General features: G+C 35.4%; 2 protein-coding genes across 2 annotated transcripts; both read right to left on the bottom strand.

Annotated features, from left to right (window-relative positions):
• Positions 1–410: 410 nt before the first annotated feature.
• LOC145760066 (myosin-7-like) lies at positions 411–14,262 on the bottom strand. Its single transcript, XM_082573930.1, has 44 exons — positions 14,181–14,262; positions 13,956–14,026; positions 13,651–13,841; positions 13,383–13,526; positions 13,072–13,256; positions 12,790–12,985; positions 12,556–12,687; positions 12,307–12,441; positions 12,048–12,186; positions 11,783–11,901; positions 11,423–11,572; positions 11,167–11,337; positions 10,832–11,005; positions 10,521–10,647; positions 10,322–10,380; positions 10,109–10,211; positions 9,885–9,987; positions 9,674–9,791; positions 9,442–9,578; positions 9,245–9,326; positions 8,958–9,131; positions 6,805–7,032; positions 6,515–6,706; positions 6,286–6,431; positions 6,055–6,145; positions 5,797–5,940; positions 5,536–5,673; positions 5,348–5,455; positions 5,101–5,265; positions 4,888–4,968; positions 4,557–4,753; positions 4,352–4,484; positions 4,036–4,252; positions 3,730–3,875; positions 3,531–3,625; positions 3,226–3,418; positions 2,984–3,125; positions 2,645–2,832; positions 2,403–2,501; positions 2,125–2,301; positions 1,925–2,020; positions 1,657–1,782; positions 1,309–1,455; positions 411–1,165 (listed from the first exon to the last, which is right to left on the bottom strand). Exons 2-43 carry the CDS (start codon positions 13,990–13,992, stop codon positions 1,348–1,350), a joined length of 5,886 nt encoding a protein of 1,961 aa, XP_082430056.1. The 5' UTR covers positions 13,993–14,026; positions 14,181–14,262; the 3' UTR covers positions 411–1,165; positions 1,309–1,347.
• Positions 14,263–15,731: 1,469 nt separating this feature from the next.
• On the bottom strand, positions 15,732–19,760 carry LOC145759126 (forkhead box protein Q1-like). Its single transcript, XM_082572879.1, has 3 exons — positions 19,268–19,760; positions 18,597–18,729; positions 15,732–17,378 (listed from the first exon to the last, which is right to left on the bottom strand). The coding sequence occupies exons 1-3, from the start codon at positions 19,496–19,498 to the stop codon at positions 16,654–16,656; spliced, it is 1,089 nt and encodes a 362-aa protein (XP_082429005.1). The 5' UTR covers positions 19,499–19,760; the 3' UTR covers positions 15,732–16,653.
• Between the last annotated feature and the right edge of the window lie 1,581 nt (positions 19,761–21,341).

Raw genomic sequence — 21,341 nt, 5'->3', positions numbered from 1 at the left:
AAATACTTTTGTTTTTTGTATATATGTATGGCCCAATAAATTTACCTATATATTCTGATAAAACTAAATGATTCTTTATTAAAGTTGGTTTGCGTTTCGAAAAAGATGTTGATTTTTGATCTAACATGTTCTTGCAGTTGCACAATGTTTGTGACACTGTGCATTATATATTGATAAAGCCTTTCTGGAAGAGGGGCCTTGCAGTTTGAATTTCTTTTGGTTTTGTTAGGTAGAACATAGTTATTGAAGGTTTGTTATTAATTTGTACATCTTGTCTAGGTAACAATATTTTGAAACAACTTGTTTTTCATTTTTTGGAGATGTTAATTTCAAAAAAGCGTTACTTAATCTAATTGATAAATATTCAGTGTCTAACTCACTAGCGGTTGTAAAAACACACAAGATTAAACTGCTGATAAAATGGGTTGTATTGTGATTTTAAATAATAATAAATGGCGACGTTAAATAATACATGACATCTTTCTATAAGGGGTAGCGCATTAAGAAATACGTTAAGTAATATGTACAATAAAAGTGATGATGTAGTGCAAAATGGTGTACTAGTGTTGACGTCGCGAACCGACACTTGCATTCACAAATCAAAAAGGTAGTGACTCGTTTATACTTTATAGTAATCTCCTCGTACATAACAAACAGTTATAAGGTGCGATCAATATTAACTCCCTTAAAATATACCAGGAGAAAAAGTGCTAGAATTGTGTGGGTGTTAATTTTCGTTGTTGTGTTTGCTACTCTTCGAATATCTTGACGATTTTGTAGATGTCGAACTGTTTATACTTGATATTGATCCAGACAAACTGCCTTGTTGTTGTAAAGTGTTGCTTTCTGTGTCTATAAGAGTGATTGGTGTACTTGTGTCTATATTTGATGCGCTTTCCTTTACCGGGGTTCGATCCATGGACCTCTCGTTCCAGGATTCTCTTCGCTGTTTCGTCGACGCAAATCTCACGGCGGCTTCTAACACCTGATTGGTGGTGAAACTTGATGACGTAATGTCACGTGATGATGATGATGTGAGGGTGAATGACGTCACTTGCTCCTCATGCCTGATTGACTCAGATATGAGGTTGTTCTGAAAGAACAGCACGACGTTAAACACGTGTAATTAAATTAGTAAAATGGAGTGGTTTGTGGGTGACATGAACTAATAAAAGAAAAAAGAAGAAAAGTATTAGAACAAAAAAGAAGAAGATAAATTAACCAAAAAAAGAAAAAGGTTCTCTTTAAATAGAAGAACAGCATTTGCTAGGTTTAATTAAAGTTGAAAAAGAAATAAAAAATGCTTACGAAAATAAAAAGTTTTTTCGAGATATAGTGAGAAGAGATTTAGTGGGAAGTGGAGCTGGAGTCCTTAGTGGTTACCACCTTTCTGGAGATGGTGTAAGAATAACCACCACCGCTACCACCTGCACCACCACTACCACCATAAGACGTCTAAATCACAATGTTGAACGTAAACAAACAGAAACAAGAAAGAATAATGTATGTGTTGTTATTACGTGAAAAGGCTACTTCTACACTACTTTATGTACTGAATTGACCCAGTTAGCAAAACTACGTGAATGAAACTTATCCTAACTACTGGCTTTCTTTTTGGTAGTTGCTTGAATTACTTTGAGTTTGTGGTTAACTTACCATGTAGCGAGACTTGGATCGAACTTTGTTGAGAGCAGATTCGCTGATGTCAGCGCGTTCTTCAGCCTCTTCCAATTCGTGAGTCGCCTTTCGGTACTTTGTCAAGTTCTGGTTGGCTTGCTCCTCCTATTTGGTTAAAAAAGAAACAATTTGTTAACAAAGTTAATAGTTTGGTTAACTGTTCTTGCAGGTAGTTTTTGCGAAAATAAGTAATAATAGAATTTTAACTTCGAATTGAATCATATTTTTTAAATTAAATAAGACTTACAGCTTCTTCTGCCATTTTCTTGTATTGTTTCAACTTGCTTTGAAGTTTTTCAACAAGTTCTTGCATTCTAGCTTGGTTCTTTTGATCTTCGTCGGCCTGTTGAAAGCATTAACTTTTTAATCATACTATTTGGAACTTTTGGTAACAGATTTAAAACGTTTATTGACAAAATGTTTTTCAGTATAAGCCTAACAACTTACTTGGAAGGTCAACTCCTTAAGACGTCTGTCCATCTTTCTGTAGTTCTTAAGAGTTTCAGCATGTCGTCTTTGCTCGGCATCAAGCTCGTTTTCGATGTCCTTTAAACGCGACTGGAGAGCTGCCAATGCCTTGCGCCCGCCTTTGAGTGCATAAGCTTCTGCCTCGTCCAACTTGATCTAAATGTACGTTCGTTAACCGTTAGTGCTTTGTATTTGACCACTTAATTTTCACCTAAAATATAGTTAAAATGTTTTACTTGTATTGGCTATTTACTTACCGACATCTCATGAACTTGCACTTCAAGCGTTTTCTTGACTCGTTCAATGGAGATCACGTGTTGCTGTTCTTGACGCAGTTCCTCGGACATACGAGCAGCCTAAATAAAAAACACTTTGTGTTAAAATTGCTTTCATCAGATGTAAACCTTTAAACGTGGAAATTAAAAGTATATATGTTTTCGGCAATTTAAGTAAGCATCTTAAAAGTCAGTTCGATCAAAACCGTTTTTAAGATACTTACATCAGAAACAGCCTTTTTGGATCGTTCGTCAGAGTTCTTAGCCTCCAATAAAGCTTCCTCGAGTTCGCTTCTCAGTTGTTCGTTGTCAGTCTCCAACTTTCGTCGAGCGCTTGATAAGGCTGAGTTCTGAGCAGAAAGAGCGCTGATTCGGTCGCTTATTTCCATCAGTTCAGCCTCAGCGTGCTTGCCTTTAAACATGCATTGGTGTTTATTACTTATAAGCATTGCCATTACGTTATTAAATGGAAAGGGTAAGAACTATATTGATTACTATGCTGATAGTAGGCTATACTGTTGGTTTGACACAGTTTAAACTCATAAGTTTAAAATTTTACTTACGAGCTCTTTCGTTCGACTCAAGCGCAGATTTTGTTTCCTCAAGTTCAGAAGTCACAATAGTGATTCTCCTCTCTTGGATGCTGTATTGCTCTCTCAACTCTTCGTGGATGCGCTGGTCTTCGTCCATTTGATCTTGGATCTCCTGAAAAAATAAAATTGGTGATGTTAACAAAAGTTTTTCAGTATGAACAAACGTTACAAAAGTCTTTATATATCTAGTTTATCAATTGTTTGATACGAACCTTGATTGTAGCTTGCAGTTTCCTGACAAGTTTAGTTTGCTCAGCCAAGTTGCGGTTAGCATGATCGAGTTGAACTTCCGAGTCGTTTAATGCAGCTTCCAACTTCTTCTTTGCTCGGACTGCATCAGCTCTGCTCTTCATCTCAACATCCAAGCTGGCTTGCATCGACTCAATTGCGCGTTGGTAGTTCTTTCTGTTGTTTTAGAATTAGTCGTTAGTACCTAACCTTGTTAGATATTGCTCGTACGGTTCAAACTATGATACTAAGTGTTGCAAGCATATACTGGGATTGTTAATATGTTTACCTTGTGCTGTCGAATTCTTCGTCCTTCTCTTGAAGTCTACGATCAATGTCAGCCTTGACTTGAGTGAGTTCCAGTTGTAAGCGAAGTACTCGGCTCTGTAATTTTTAAATTACCATGAGTAATGTGTGTATGGTATTAAACACGTTTTTTAAACTGAATATTACAAGGTATGTTCGACTATCATTAGTTATGTTATTACCTCTTCAAGCTCAAGAGCACCTTCAGCCTCCTCCAGAGCAGATCTAAGCTCTTCACATTCAAGTTCAGCCTTCTTCTTAGCCTTCTCAAGTTCGTGAAGAGATTTGCCTCCAGTTGTCAGCTGATCAGTAAGATCGTTAATTTCCTCTGTTGAAAAAAGTTAAAAACGTGATCACAACATTTTATTATTAAGCAAGTTAATAGCATGACATAAACTTTTATTTTATACACATGTTCTTTTAACAGATGCTACTTATAGTGTTACCTATACCTATCGCCGCACTAAAAAGTAATTTTTAAATATTACCTGAAAGATTCTTGTTTTCTCGTTTCACGATATCAAGTTGCTCAATGCATTCCTCGTACGAAGTTTTCAGCTTATAAACCTCAGTGGAATAAGTTCTGACATCACGTTGAGACGATTCCAGATCAGCTTGCAACTCTTCGACTCGTAGGCTCCAGGTCGAGATTTCTTTGTCGAAGTTGCGTTGTTTCTTGTCCAAAACTGAGATAGTGGCATTGGCCTAAAATATAAGCAGAACTCTAATACTTGGTCCCATAAAAGCTCATAGACTGTTGCCATTTATTTTAATTGTCTAAACTTTTAAAACGCTTTTGCCTACCCGTTCCAGGTCAATTGTCAAATCTTCAACTTCGTTTTGAAGCCTGATTTTGGTCTTGTCAAGACTAGCGCATTTCGCCAAAGCGTTCTCAGTCTGCTCTTCTGCTTCTTGAAGACGGATGGCCAACTTCTTCCTATAAACAAAACAAATAATTTTAAATAACCTTTTCAATTATTATTGTAAAAAAAATTGGTAACATTTTTACTTGGCATCTTCAAGTTCCTCCATCCTTTGAATGGCATCAGTCTCGTATTTGGTTCTCCAGTTTGCAACCTCGGCGTTGGCTCGGCTTAAAGCTCTCTGCAACTCAGCCTTGCCCTCCTGTTCTTCTTCTACCTGTTCTCTGAGAAGATCCAAGTCGTGGCGAGCAGCCTGGAGAGCGTGGCTCAAAGATTGCTTGCTCTAAACACAATTTTTTAGTATAAAAAATAATATTGCAAGTGACTTTACATTAATACGAAAGCGCCTATGAAATAAAATGAAATGGTAAACTGCCTGGGTTATTTTTAAAGTTATTAAAGTTGTTTTTTACGAACCTTTGTCTCTTCCTCAAGTTGTCGTTTCAAGTCTTCAACCATAGAAGTCATGTTCGACTTTGCTCTTGAAAGACCGTTGACCTACATAAAACATTGACAAAAATGTTATCACTAAAACAAAACAATATTTAAAACGTGGTAAACTATTTAAAAACTTTTAAACTTCGTGCCATTAAAAAAAAATATTATTTTTCCGATGGGTTGTTAGGCTACCTTGCTTTCAGCATCTTCCAACAAATGAGTGGTGTCTGCATTTTCACTTGTCAACTTATTTTTGACGATCGTGAGCTCGTTAATATGTCGAACATTTTCTTCAGACCTCATCTTGTAATCAGACACATGCTCCTCCATTACTCGAATGTTAGCCTCCGCCCTGGCCTAAAAGTAGTTATCAAATGTTGGTTAATCATTTTTACCTTTGATTAAAGCTTTTGTTATACAACAGCACTTATAAACTGACCTTCATTTTGGACACTTCCTCGTATTGGGTTGAAACGTCATCAAGTTCAAGTTGGAGTTGAGATCTATCTTTCTCAACCTTGTTTTTAACTCGGGTCAAACTTTCAACCTGTAATAAAAGGAAATATAAACAAATGTTATGTTCAGGCGCCGTTGTACACCAAGTCATATCTTGTTTTAATAGTCCACCTGCTCGACAAGCTCATTAACAGTGTCAGTGTGCTTTTTCTTCAAGTGAGAGATGTTGGCGTCGCTCTGCATCACAGCTTCTTCGTATTCACGTCTCAACTTCAAGTAGTCAGCTTCACGTCTCTTGATTAACTCGATCTGCAACAATACATTATTAAAAACATGACATTGACATATATTAGGGTAAAAGTAAGCCTACATCAGCAGTTATTAAAAAACACAGCATATTATATGGGCTTAAAGTTTGTTATAATGCCATACCTGAGCCGATGTAGCTCCGCCAGCTTCTTCAAGTTGCTCACCAAGATGATCGAGTTCTCTGACAAGTTCGTTTCGGTTTTTCTCGACCTTGCTTCGCGCTTGTCTTTCCGACTCAAGTTCGCTCTCAGTGTCTTCAACACGAGCCTAAACAAATGTTGTAACATTGAGGCACAGTTACAGCATATAAACCAGCCTAAGAAAAACTTGACCAAATTTTGGTGTGTTTGAATTAAATGTTAAAGAAAGGATTGTAAATACCTGCAATTCTTTGACTCTTCGGCTGAGTTGATGAACTTGGTTTTGTTCGTCTTCGATTCTGCCATTAAGTTGGTTGATCTCAAAATCTTTCCTGTGTAAATATAAATATTTCGTTAGAAGGTAGTTACCACTTCAAACGTTATCTATTTGTTAAAGTTGTATAAATTGATAAGGCTAAACAAACTTTTTTCTGCGCAAATCGACAACTTAACCGTTTACAAACAAACATACTTGCGCAAGGCGTCTTCCAAAGCAGCCTTGTCTTTTTCCAAGTCCATGATGGTGTCCTGGGCAGCTCTTAGATCAGTTTCCAGCTTTCTCTTGGCTTTCTCAAGATCAGCACGATGTTTACGCTCTTGTTCAAGGCTATCTTCAACCTTGATGTAAAATGTATGGTGTTATTGTTTGTTGAACTGTAACATAAATTAAGTTGTCGTTACAATGAAATGTGTGCACTTACATCCTCGATTTGCTGCTCAAGTTTGATCTTGAGTTTGCCCAAGTGATTCGCCTTGTCTTCCATAGCTTGTAGATCTTCCAGAGTTTGTTGGTTGACATTGTCCAACTGCTTTTTCTCCTTGGTCAGCCTGTTGATGTTCTCTTCGCGTTGCTCCAAGTCAGCAGACAAGCTACGTTGTTTCAACTCAAGCCCCTAAAACGAGATGTTGTAGCATAAGCAATTGATAAGTAATTTACTTTGGTAAGCAGCACAAAAAATGGGCCTAAATATAGTAAATGTTGAATCATTACCTGTTTGTCTTTTTCCAAGCGGTTGATGTTAGCTTCAGCTTCTTCAATGTCTTGACCAAGTTCAGTCACTTGTTTGTCCAACTTCTTCTTGGCTGCTGACAGTTGCTCGTTAACAGCTTCTTCCTCTTCCAACCTCTCTGACATATCAGAAACCTGTCCCTCTAAATCTTGCTTCGACTTGACGAGTTGTTCATTTCGCTCTTCTGCATCAGCCAAGTTTTCTTGTTCCTGAAAGGAAAAGGGTAAGTTTAAAACAAAATCCTTATAACAAAAATTAACCTTTTGAAATTATGGAACTGCATACTTTATGGACAAATTAGTTTGTTAAATATACCTGAAAACAAATGCGATATTGTAAATTAGGGGGGACGCGAGAATTAATCGTTTCATCGACAAACTCAGCTTCGACCTCTGGCTCTATAACCAGAACTCGTTCCGTTTCGGTTTCAGAACTCTCAGTCGTCGAGCTGCTCGACCGTGACGACGTTACGTCACTTTTACTGGTGACGTTACATTCTTCGTTGCTCTTAAGCCACTCGCTGACTACAACGTCGTTCGATGACGAATCAATGACGTCATCCTGACTTATTTCGTCGATAAAGTTGTCTTCGTGAAATTGAATGTCGTCGAAACTGTTTGATTCGTTGCTTGTGTATCTGTCTTTAAGTTCTAATAACTTCGAACCGCGCCGATTGTTCAACAGGGAATATCGTTTTTTGGTCGAAACACGATTTGTGACGTCACTGGTGCTGTTGTTTCGAACTCTTTCTGCTCGAAATTGCTGTATGACCTCACTACCTTCTGATGAAATAGTCGGCGCATTTTCGCGAGGCGAACTTAGCGGTTCTGAAGATTCTGATGTCAAACGACTGACCCCAAAGTCATTGTGTTGTAATACAGTTGTTCTAGATTGCACATGACTTGAGACGGCTGTTACTACTTTGTTTGCTAATATTGCATTTTCTAAACTGTCACCATTAGCCAACACGTTTTCTTTTGCATTATTAGAATTATATCTTCTTCTAGAACGGCGGCGGGTTTCAGTTTTAACACCATTTACTATTACAGGTTCCATATTACGCGCAATCAACTAAATCTAGAAACCTTAACTTATAAGTTTATCTTTCTATCTTGCCGCCTGCTGCAATTTTTAGTTTTAAGTTAAATATTTTCTAGAACATGTTTGTCGTTTTCTTTGATTTACTTGCTTGAATTATTTGCTAATATTGAGCAAAGAACTTTACTAACACACAGAGCAATGATCGTTTAAATACAAGCAACGCAAAAACATGATTGTTCAAATACTTTAGTTTGCCTAACGTCTTGATTTGACAGTTACATAATACATGGACAAACACGAAGAAAACAATATTTTTTTTGTACCAGAAAGCTTTTAACGAATATTATTTGTTACTGCCGGAAAATAAATAAAGTTTGTAAAAATTTAAGTCTTTTAAAGCAGAATAAATAGTTTTACTTAGGTCTGAATAAACAATTTATTGTCTTTGTGCCTATTTCTTAAACTGCTCGTTTAATAAGTCTTGTAACACTTGCGCCTATTGTAACCTGACTGCCAATGGCATGCCCTTCAGTATGCCCTTCATGAATATAAGGCAATACACACTTACGTTGTTTAGTCAGCTATATGTTTTAACACGTGGCTGTCTTATATTAAAGTAAATATCACAGTGATATACGTAGATAAGTAAGTTTAAACAAACTCTATATTCGAAGGCTTTTTATTGTAATAGGGTGTGCAAAGTACATAAACTAAAACTGTATTCAAAGTATTGCTAAAGTGTAGATGACGTATATGTGGTCGAATTTGGTTACACAATTCTTCAAGAGTATAAACTTTAACTTAATACAAAGACTTTCCTTTATTACGCTGTACTTAAGTGTTTATAGATTTACGAACTAAGAGTGAATGTAGCACTCGTAAATTGGCAAAGGGGAGTTTCTTAATTTATATCGAATCTGATTATATGTGTCTTTGTTCAATTTTTGTGGTGAAACACGTGTTATATTTAGTTTTAATTTTCGTGTTTAAGGTTGTTAATAAGTCAGTTAAGGTTGGGATATTTAAATTTAATTGTTTTCTCAAATTAAACCCAAAATGCAAGGTAATTTTAGTAATCAAAAATATAACTTACCGCTTGCAACTGAAGAGTAAGATCGTTCTTCTCGCTGAGCAGATGGATGCTTTTGTCTTCAAACTCTTTCCTCATTTTCTCTTCTTTAGACAAGTTCTCCTTAAGATCTGCAATTTCCTCATCTTTAGCCTTAAGCTCATCTTCAACTTTGACGACGTTAAGCAATGGCTTGACCTAATTAACGTTAAGAAAACGCGTATAAATACAATGTTTTGTTATAGGGTTTAACCATGGCCTTAAAATTAGCCAATATTTGTTAAAAGGTTAATTGTTTAACACGTTCGTACCTTGGTGTAGAGTTTCCACCATTGCCAATCACGGAATTGCAAGAACTTTCTGATGTTACGCTGAATAGCCTTTGCAGCTCGCCTTTAAACAAAATGTTTAATTTTAAGCATTTTTTAGTATAAATACCATTGATTTACCGCGACTGCTACTTTGTGATGTAAAGTATATATAAACAAAAACACAAAGCTATTCTTACTGTCTCTCCAACATCTTTCTAAACTCAATCCTCATCAATTTTCCTCTGGTCCTCTTTTGGATCTTGGTCATGATCAAGGACAAGATGGAATCTCGCTGGTCCTCTAGGTCGGCAAGTACTCCAGCCTTGAAGAAGATCTAAAGAAAAAATTGTAAGTTTTGAATCGGTTTTGACTTAAAAACAGGTTGTTCAAAGAGGAAAATAAATAATTTTAAGTTTTTGCGTTTAATACCTTGGTGTGACCAATCTTGTACAAAGCAAGATCAAGTTCAATATGCGACAAGATCGTCTCAGTTGCTTTCTTGCTGTCAACCATTTTAGCAACCTTTGCAGCGGCTAAAATTTGGTATCTGAAACAAGAAATAGGTGAATAAAAATCCAAGGAATTAATATTACTTTTGTTTTTTAGTTGTAAAGCCCAAATTTAGTTTTTTTCGATTTACCTTTGTTTAAACTCTGGGTATTGAAGTCTGTTAGGGAAGCCTTTTCGGCAGATCCTAATGCCCTCCAACACACCGTTACATTTCAATTGGGCCAACACCAAAGCTACAAAAACATAAGGTTAATTCAGTTATTCCAACATGATATTTTAACTTGCAAAACTAAATCTAAATAAAAAAACGTGACATAAATTCAACTGATTACAACTTGATGTAAAGGTTTTTACCAGCATCCATGGCTCCTGGGGTCTTCATTTCGTTGGGGATAATACAACGAACGAAATGAGGTTTCGTGTTTCTCAAGTTCGTCATCAACTTGTTCAATTGTTCCTACAGAACATTGCGAAAGTTTAGAATGCGTGCAATTACAAAACATGTTTTCTATTTATGTACAATTGTGTATTTAAGAAACTGATTGCAAATATTTAAGTGAAACTTACCCTGTAAAGAGCTGAAACAGTTTGGAAGCTGCCACCCTTCTTCTTCTTTTTGCCACCAGCTATAACAAAAATAATTTTTTTAAGTTACACAAATCATGTTAACCTAATTTTTATTCTGTTTTTTTTCATCAATTCCAGTCAGGTTTTACAGTCATGGCTAGTAAGGTAAACAATTTGTCAAGTCTTGTAAATGTCTTACTTTCTTCCTTGATTTCGGGGAACAAGGACGACATCAGTTTGTTAGTTGATTTCCTGAACAAACCAACAACACTTTCGTTCAACGGATCCTTGTTCTTGTTTAACCAACCATCAACATTGTAACCAACCTTTGACAAAAATAAAAATTTGGTTTATCAAAGTCAAATAACTAACGCATTTAGTATGTTCTGAAAGATGGCAAAAATGTATTTAATATACTAGTAGTCGTATATTACTTTAATATGTCTTAAAGAAATATTGAAAATGACCCTACATTGAATAGTCATGCTTGTTATAATAATCAGAACATACAATTCCGGCGTAGTGCTTGACAGAGAAATGTTCATTGCCTTTTTTGCTGACTTTGGGTCGAACGAAAGCCTTGGAAGTTTTTTCGTGCTTGGCATACAACTTCTCTTTGAAGGTTTGGTCGGTTGCCTTGGGAACAATCGACTCTTCCTCCAAGATGGAAAAGACACCCATGGGCTAAAGTTAATTTCAGAAGAATAGTTAAATATTTTAAAAATGTAAAATTTGAATCAAACAAAAAAAAACTTATCGACTACGAAAGCACTTTTATTGTCGTTCAAGGGTCTTATATTTATGTGCACGTAAAAAATTGAACAGCGTATTTATAAAATATTTACCTTTTCCAAAAGCTCAATGCAGTCTTGCAAGTCCATACCGAAATCAATGAATACCCACTCGATACCTTCCTTCTTGTATTCTTCTTGTTCAAGCACGAACATGTGATGGTTGAAAAACTGTTGGAGTTTCTCGTTGGTGAAGTTAATACAAAGTTGCTCGAATGTGTTAAACTATAAAAAAACCTTTGTGTTTTAAAATTGATAATTTTTTTTAAATGTAAAAAAACCTTAAGTTGTTTTATGAGTTTCACTTTACCTCGAAGATCTCAAAACCAGCAATATCCAATACACCGACATAGTAGTTTCTTGGCAATTTCGTGTCCAAGGTAACGTTCAAACGAGCCACGATCCAACCGAACAAGCAGTTGTACACAGCTTTGCCCAAAGCACCGGTGGAGTTGTAACACTACATGTATTTATAACAGATTTAGTTACGACCATAGGTATACATACTTGCTGAATTATATTAGGCTTTTAATTTACAATTTAACAAAATGTTAAACTCGTTAAATTTTTAATGAAATTTCGGTATTGGTCTCCTCAACAATGTTGATCTAGCCGTTTTGTGATATACATTTATAATACCCTCGTCACCAGTGAAAAGTGTTTATTTTACCTGGTCGGTGTTTTGCCCTTTTTGTACGTATTCTGTTCCGACCTTGACTCTAGGTTTGGTGATACATTTGCACAACTCCGGTGAGCTGATACCGAACAAGTGTGACACTTTGTCGGAGACTTAAAATAAAAGTGTAATTAAATTTTGGGCAACATAACATTGATGACAAAATGTTGTTTATTTGAAAAACTTATATATAAAAAAAGAAGTTAAACATGGTTGTTAGTTGATATTTTTGAAACGGTTTTATTAAAATATTATTTACTGTCGACGGAATCGACTTCAGCTTGCTCTTCGCGTGGCCTCTGTTTGTAAGTCATGGAACCAAAGATCATCGTACCGATAGTAAGCTTGTAAGCATTGGTTTTCTCTTCGTGGGTAAAGCCAAGAACGTCAAAAGCCTCCTACTCAAATAAAAACAAAATATATACATAGCTTCCTACTTAACTTATATAGACATAGCCTTATTAAATTGTTTTTTTGCTGGTTGTAGTAAAGTTATTTAATTAGCTAATTTATCTTACGTCGGTATAGTCGAATTCCTGTTTGTCGTCCATGTTGTCGACGACAATGACTCCCTGGCTCACCCAGTGGTAGTCACGTGGGTTGTTGCTAACGCAGAATTGTTCAAGCATGTCTGGACGTTGAGAATACATAATCTGTGAAGTTAAATTTAAAAGTTTAATCAATTCGAATCGTTTACAAATGTACTAACCGACATTAAACTGAATTTCATTGGAATTAAAAGAAAATTGTTCTTTGATAAGATTTACCTGGTAAAAAATATGGTATCCCCTCTCGGCCGGAAGTTGAAAGATAACTCGAGATTTTTCCAGCAAGTAGGACTCGATGTCGCCTCCAGATAGTTTTCCACTCGTGCCGAAGTGAATTCGGATAAACTTACCCTAAAAAAATGCAAAACCAAAATTTTTACCAGGGTCATGCTAGATTTTGTGCAAATAATATTTTATTTTTGCCCAAAATTCTTTAAAATTGCGGATTCTTACAAAACGAGAAGAGTTGTTGTTTCTGATGGTCTTAGCGTTACCCCAAGCCTCAAGTACAGGGTTAGTTTGCACAATCTGATCCTCCAAGTTGCCTTTTGATTCTTGAGCAGCCTTTTGCTGAGGGTTGGCAGCAATATTGGCAAAGTATTGGATGACCTTTTTGGTGTTCTCAGTCTTGCCAGCACCAGACTCTCCACTGGTGTTAAAATAGTAAAATTTGTGACGTCACGTTTTTATGAAAGCCAATTTTTCCAAGACTTGCAAATAAAGAAAATTACTTACGTGATCAAAATGGACTGGTTCTCACGATTCATCAGCATGTCGTGATACGCGTTGTCAGCCACTGAGAAAAGATGAGGTGGCATTTCTGCCCTCTTTTTTCCACGGTACATGATGACCACTTTGGCGCCGTATACCGGCAACCACTTGTAAGGGTTGATACACACGCAGAACAGTCCAGAGTAGGTCTACAATAACGCATCAACTATTTTAATTCTAAAACAATGCAAATAATAATAATATATATATTACTTTGTCTATTTAAAGTAATTATACTGAGTGCTGTAAAGGTTTAGGCAGTTGACAAAACTTACGTAAATACGCATGCAAGAGTATCTGCTTTTCAAGTTGTACAACACCGAGGCTTCGTTCAAGAATGTCATGTTTGCCATGTCGGAAGTTTGTTCGAACTTGGGAGGGTTCATTTGCTGGATGTCGTCTTTCTTTAGCGAGATTGTCTGAAAACAAACTAAACGTTAGTAGGTATCAAAAATGGATACTATTTGTTTCAGCCTTAAATAACGTCGTAGACTTCACAGTTGCCAAACATCAAAAGTTTTGTTAAATTTTCAGATTTGTTACCTCGTTTTTGACGGTTTTTACGGTACACTTCTCGCCAGAAGTTTCCAGCAATTCACCCTTCACAAACCCCTCTTTCTTATGGGGCACCCAGACGTTTTTCTTGGTGTCGTAGGACTGGGCTTGAAATCCCAAAACTTCCTTCTCCGTGGGTGCCAGGAACGGCATCGGGTCGTCGCCGGGTCCACATTCCCCTAAAATAAAAATAAAAGTTATAGATATTGATGTAAAACTTAGGTCTGTAAAGTGTATAATAAACTATAGCTATTTCTATACTTTACATACACTTTAACTTGTTTAAAACTTACCCTTCGCGCTCTCTTTATTGGATGGACGAGGCACCATTGTGAATATTCACTATGATGTCTAATGAAAATGACTGAAAAAGTAAAAAACTCAGTTAATTTCTCCACACCATATACTCTAGTTTCATTCATTCTCTATTTGTTAACCAAGACTTTTAGTCTTTAAATGCTTTATCAAGTTGCTATTTAATGTTATAAGTTAGTCTATAACTTAAAAACTATACTTACTAGTAGTTAGTTAGGTATAAAATACCCAAGTGAGGGGATCTCGTTCGAATCCAGCTTTTATACTTCGATTACCGGCATCAACCTATGCCCATAAATCGGCATGCGATTCATAACTGTTCATTTCTATTGGTTGATGGCTCAGTCCCGCTGTTCAGTAAGGCCACATGGGATCCAGACCCAAAATAAAACTTGCATAACTTGTGAAAGGCAGCTGACATGATAGGCATCTACGTTTTCTAGTCCCGCGGGATTTTTTGAATTTACTATACGCACAACTAGACGTCATGTGTAGACTAGCGTTATTAAACATTTAGAAAAGCTTTACATATTTTAAATCTTTTAAAATTTTACAATTTTTTACCAAAGTTTTTTAGACTCTTTTTCACCACCTTGCGAGCATTTTTTATGCCATTCATCTTTCACGTTATGGAATGTGATATCATTTTTAAAGTGCCACTTGTTTAATTTTAAACCAGGATTTGGCTTTATATCAAAGCCTGTTTAAAGAGCTATCAATTTCTTAAAAGGACTTGAGATTATTATATTAACTAACGTTAGGACGGGGATTTAATTAATTGAACGAAATCATTGTTGATTTTAATCAATATTACGATTGTTACCTAAAAAAGCTATTCATATTAAATACCATGACATTTAATATTAATTGCCAACACCGTTTCTACATATACATATATATAAAAATGGTCAATTTAATCATGTTATAGTTATTTTTGTAACTTAATTGGTTACAATCTACAACTGAAAAAAAATAGAAAATTTAATATATTTTTTTTATTATTATCGGGTATTTTTTCCATTGACTTTGTGGCTTTTAGACGAAGGTCAAGTTATTGCGAAATCGCCATAACAGAAAGCAAACAGCTTGTTAGTCGTCTGACAATGCTCTTCGCGACACAAAAACGTAGCCAGGGGTAACATCAATATTATGGGGAACAGAAGAGCTGAAATCGCGCGAATTTGGTATTTATTTAGATAATATTTGCCGCGAATATCTTGTATAAATCCTTACTGTTCACATTCTTTTGTTAGATGAAACCTCTATTGAAGGCGTCACCCCTAAATAATCGTTTTCGCTTTATAACAATAAGGAATTGTTTAAGTAAGGCTAAAAATTTTCCAAGCCGTCTGGAAATTCAAAAAAGAAATCGATGAATTTATTTTAGATTTCATTTTTGGGTTGTGCCAATATCAATTAGCACTATATTTTAATTTGATTTAAGATTTACGGTCTTTGTCCTGAACAAAGCGGATGTTATTTGCCAGTAATTTTGTGGATTTTTCTATACTTTATAATGATAACTATTATTTTAGAAATTCACACATACTTTGTAACCTTTTAGACACAATAACAAAAACCCTGGGAATTTATTTGGAAATAACATGTTGTGTTATGACGCAGATCCGTTTCATAGAACTAAATTGAATACTTCAAGAAATGTCTAAAAGTCAAATGCAACTTTAAAAGGTTGCAAGGAAACAAAAAGGCCTTGCTTAGAAAAATTAAAAATAAAGTATGACATTTTGTATTGATATGATTTATTTCCATATTTTAATTTAACAATTTGATATTAATATTTAATTTGAAAATATGTTAAAGAACTTGATAGCACGCTAACAAGTAGTCCACGTTAATTTGTCTTTGAAAATTTATTTTTCCAGTTACATTTTATACGTACACAGCATGGTAGACGATCTGATAATATCATAAATAAATATGGAAATCTATTCAAAATTAGCCAAGTAAAGCCCTGAAATTTCCGTTGAAAATCTCTTTTCTATTATAAAGTGGTTCGTAAACCCGAATTGGAAGGGTAAGTAGGCATATATAGCTCCGCCCAGAAAGCTTTTGAGTAAATCTAAATTATTCCATTTTAAGTGTAAAAAACGAATAAATTTAGTTTGTCACAAATTTTGAAGGACAAATAATTTGTTAAGTGTTGTTTTGGTGTAACATATTGCAGCATACGGTATATAACAGAGATGCAACCGCTTAAGGTAAGCGGTTTTGTCAACATTACAAAAAAGAAAACAAAAAATATTCATTATTCTACAACAACCAAATGTCAATTATGAAGTTAACAGTATGCACAAGTGTATGAAAATGCAAATAGGAATTTTCTTGAGTCTTTAAAAAAAGACCCCGTCGTTGGTTTGCATAGGCCAAATACAAATTGTGCTTAGTCAGACTTAAATGTACAAAGTTTTGGTCGAGCTTTCGTGAAAACGTGATGTCAAAAATTTAGATGGTTCTCATTCTTTTCAGCTACAACATTTTACAACAAAAAAAGCAAAATAAATCAGACGTAAAAACGTCTTTCGTTAGAGGCACAAAAACATAGAACAAAATTTATATATATATATAGTAAATAACAAATAAATAACTTTCTTAAAGAAGAAAGTACGTCGTTTAAAAATGGCTTGTATAAAAAAATAGAACCTAAAATACAAAGTCTTACGCCGATACAAGGCGATTAAAAGCGAGTGGCACAGACCCTAATCCTTGTTTGGAGTAGAACTTGCTTAAGTCGGATGCTGGAACATCCATTCTACCAGTGGCCGAGGCTAGAAGACTGGCTTGTACGGCATGGGCATGTAAGATCTGTTGGTATGCTAGGGAATCGAGCATAGTAGGTGCTTTAAAGCCTACAAGAGAAGGGTGATACAGCGATGCATATGCAAACTCTGGAATTGAGATCGGAGCTCTTGGAGTAGGAGAGTAAGATTGGCTCCAGAAATGCGCTGGCCTCTTCGGGACAGTGTCCTTTTTCGAGAGGATACTGTCGATGGAAAACGGAACCGGGGATCTACCGCCGGTGCTTTCACCGTCGCTTCTTGATTCCTCGCTGGTCACCGATCGCGGTGACATCGACGCGGGGCTTGGTGACATCACCACGTGGTTCATCTTTCGGTGTGACGTCATAATTGGATGCATTTTTCGGCCTAGGCGCTTGCGGCGACGTCTGAAAACGCCGTCAGCAAATGTGTATTCACTGTTTGGGTTGATGGTCCAGTAATTGTCTTTGCCCCAGGGACGAGAAGGATCTCGCAAAATCTTCTGAAAGCATTCGTTCAGGGAGAGGTTGTGGCGAACTGAGTTCCGCCACCCAGTGTAGGGGCCTCGAAAAAAGGGGAATTTCTTCATCAGAAAATCGTTGATTTCAGCTAGTGTTAGTTTTCCTTTAAAACAAAGACAATTGGTAAAGAGAGCCAAAAACCTATATAGCAACTGTTTTTTAACCGACTTTTACATTTTAATTTACTTGAAGTGGTTAGAATTAAAACAACAATGTTACAACTTTTGTAAATATCTTATTTAATGGCATTTGATTCTAAATTATTCTTAGACTGCGCGATTTGATTAATTCAATTACAAAACGCCTCCACTCAATTACTAGATGTTAAATCATAACACACAAACCGAAAAAGGCTGGGTCGTCATTTAAAATCTTCCAGCGCAATCAATGTTATTAAAATCATGACGTAACCATTTGTAAAGTTTATTCATTAGCTGGAGATTGTTTGAAGTATTTATCTTCGTTTCCTGTACGAGTTTAACCAAGGCCTCGCTTCAGCGGGCATCAAAACGTTAAAACAACACCGTACTCAGAACGCTAAAATTATTAACCCTACCCAGTTCTCTTATGCTTAATATATTTGAAATCGAAAGCGGAGTGTACGCGTATTACTGTATATACAAAGTACCGTGACGTCATCAAATTCACTTATCCTTTCGCGTAAGTAGATTGTTGTTACAGCAGCCTAAACGCAACAATGAAAGATAAACTAGATTGGCGATTTAGGATTACCTTTTTTTTTTCTGGAATTGTTTACTGGAAAAAGGAAATGCCTTATTTTAAATGGTATGACCACATTTACTTAGAATTTATTCAACTTTAAAATTCGATATCTTTTGAAGTCGACATATCTCTATAAGTGATTTCAGATTACGTTTCTGTATTTTTTTATTTTTTTGAAATTTATGAATCGGATTATAAATGACTTCACCTACATCCTATGACTGACCCTATCACAAAAAACATATTTTTCCTATCTTAGATTTAAGTGATAATGTTAGAATGTGACAATAAATGAAGCGTTTAAGCACGACTGACAATGATTAAAAATATAAAATAAATATTTTAAAATTCTTAAACCTAATTTCAAGTCCAGATTTTATTTTGAAAATGTTAACTTTCCCTTTAAAGAAATGTATAGTTTTTTGATTTTGGAAACGGTAATTTAAAAAATAAGCCTAATTTATTTTTTGTTCGATTTTGTTTAAAAAGATTTTTATTGTTCGGTTCTCGGACCTTATAAAGTTAAAATTAATACATTTAATAAATAAAATACATAGCTTAAAATCATAGGTGTTTAAGTTAGCAAATTAAGTTTTACCAGTTTGTGATTCCTTGATCGCCATTGCTATCAGTGCAATATAAGAAAATGGCGGTTTGGGGCGGCGTTGGTAAGCTTTTCCGCCTTGATTTGGGATCGCTTTGTCGCACTCTGATACCAGCTCGCTTGTTTTCTATCAAATAAAAATAGATCATTTAATACTTAGAAAATAACTTGAAAAATTCAAATAGATTTTGGGCTGTCAATTATTAGTTTTATTAAAAAAATAGTTTGTATTAGGCAAAGATGGTTGAAATACAGTGTTTGAAATCTCTTAACGAATCTCTGCTACTTGGGATTTCAACCAAACACAATGTGGTATTTTAAAATGGGTTATGTTATTTAGAATTCAGATTAAAATGTCCGTTTTTTTACAGGTTATGTTATTTCGAAATTAGATAAGCTGCCCTGAGTTACAACACCCAAAAAAAATTTCACTTTTCACACGAGATTTAATTTTCGAAATGTTATGTCCGGTTTGTTATTTTCCCGTTTAAAATAACGGCGATGTTTGGACAAAGTATAATGCACTGCCCTAAGTGCTTGCTCGATTGTGAGGACTGTATAAACTTTTAAGTAAGTTGTCAAAATATGTTTTCGACGTTAACCAAGTAATTTAAAAACCCCATTTTATTTTTTTAGGGGCAAATTTTGATGTTAAGTCCACTTACTTGGGGGTGATTAAAATTTTCCAGGTTGCTTTGTTCGGTCGCTGAGGTAGCGACTTCGTCGTCGTCTGTCACGTTTATGATCTCATCGTCTACGTCATAGTGCATGACCTCACTGTTACGTGCCTGTGACGTCATGAATCCGTAGTTGTAGATTTCGCGCAAAACATCTTGTTGATTTTGGTTGTTGAGTTTTAACATGGCGTTTGGTGATTCGCTGACCACTGGTCCCATGATTGTGACGTAATAACTGATTATTTATTACGTAAAAACTAAAGGGCTTTTTAGACAATAAACTTTGCTGTAAATCGTATTTAGTACGTCGCTGTCCTTCACAGTTTAAAAACAGTCGCTCAGGCAGAAAACTAAAAATAAATCTCCTATTTTTGTTTACTCACTTAATTTTTTCTTCTCAACAACAACAAGCTGCTGATCGTTTGTAACCGATGGACGCTATGGCGAAACTCTTGGCAGGGCGCAGTAATGGATCCTTCAAACTCTATTTCTCTTTCTCACTTCACCCCTTATGGATACTTGAAAACCCAAGTCTCTTTTTTCTCTTGGCGAGCGGTCGCCTTTCTTACTTTATCCTCGACGGCTGGAATTGAGTAGCGCGACTTAGTTATGACTTCTGGGCGCTTTGAGGGTCGTGCACGCGTATAAACACACCCATTCCTGCCATTGAAACGTCACAATAAAAGTGATTATGAAGTTGGTTTAATATGCGTTCTGAAAGGTAAACAGGCTGTGTTTATATTTCCCTTTCAAGAAACATTTAAGTAAAGTTGTTGTAAAAGTTTAATTTATCGTGTTGGGTTAGGCTCCTGCGTATATACATACTTCAAATGGGAAACTTTGTTTAAAAACTTGCGAAATTCACTGTAAATTCCATAGGCACCTGCGTGATCGATTTCAATGTTCAACATTGGCATGCGGATAATTGGGGTTTTATATTGGATTAGGCACACCTTTTGGATTTTCAAAACATTTAGCTTAAATGTTTATAATGTTTTTATTAATTCCGCTTGTTTATTTTCGGCATAGCTTTTTGTATAGAATATCAAAATATTGACAAGAATTTTAGACATGTTTTTTTTTGTATTTTTCTGAATTGTTTTTCAACCCTAAATTTGTTTTCAATTCAATTTAATATCAAAAATTGTAACCTTTACCGAATGGGTTTTAAAATATAGGCCCTTTCTTACACAAAAGGGCTACTGCGTACCACCTTTCATTAATGGATTATTGTGTTCATTGGGGTGTGGATATCAAAAATCATTTAACCTAAAAAATGCCAACGCACCCATCTTAATATAAACGACAGCGCAAATTATATACGAGCGTCGTGCAACTTAATAATACTTGAAAACTTTTTTCCTGTTATTCAGCATCGAGGAGCAGCCTTCAATATCCCTTGTATGTTTTTTCTCCTGGAGTGTTTTTCTGGGTACTCGTGGGCCCTACAAACCGTGAGGCTTCGTCGTGTTGGCCGAATTGAAGCAACACTCCTAATTAGCCTACTACATTCACAAGTGTTCAGTTGTTTTTATTCATTATAAGCTTGCGATAGCGTGGTGATGTAATGTACCCTAAAATTAACTCATTTTTTTAATCAATCATATATTTAATTTTTCCAGTAATATCTGTGCCTGTGAGCAAATATAAAATAGTCTTAAAAATATAATTTATATGCTTGCGAATTCATAGTTTACAGTTCTCGTGAAGGTCTCTTTAACTTTACGGTTTTAGTGAAATTTATTATTACGTTTGCGTTTTTTTAAATGAATATTTTTGCGATACGTTATTACCATTTTTTAATTGCGAAAATTAAAGCATATTGTTTTTAATATTTTATGGTTTATTTCTTAGGTCGTGAAATTTATTGGAGGACTATAAACTTTAAGTGATCCAATATTCGTAACCTGCGAAATTAATGTAACGCGTTTAACTCACCAGCGACATCTAGTAACAACTTAAATTTAATTTTAATGGCATAAAAGAACAATATAGCGCTATAAGGCCACAAGGTTTGAAAGCGTTTAACTTTAAATTTAATTTTTTTTTCCATATCACCTTA

The sequence above is a fragment of the Corella eumyota genome, chromosome 7 (genome assembly GCF_963082875.1).
Source record: "Corella eumyota chromosome 7, kaCorEumy4.1, whole genome shotgun sequence".
Classification (NCBI taxonomy): domain Eukaryota; kingdom Metazoa; phylum Chordata; class Ascidiacea; order Phlebobranchia; family Corellidae; genus Corella; species Corella eumyota.
Note: the sequence above shows the minus strand (reverse complement) of the source record. Positions and strands in the feature narration are given on the sequence as shown.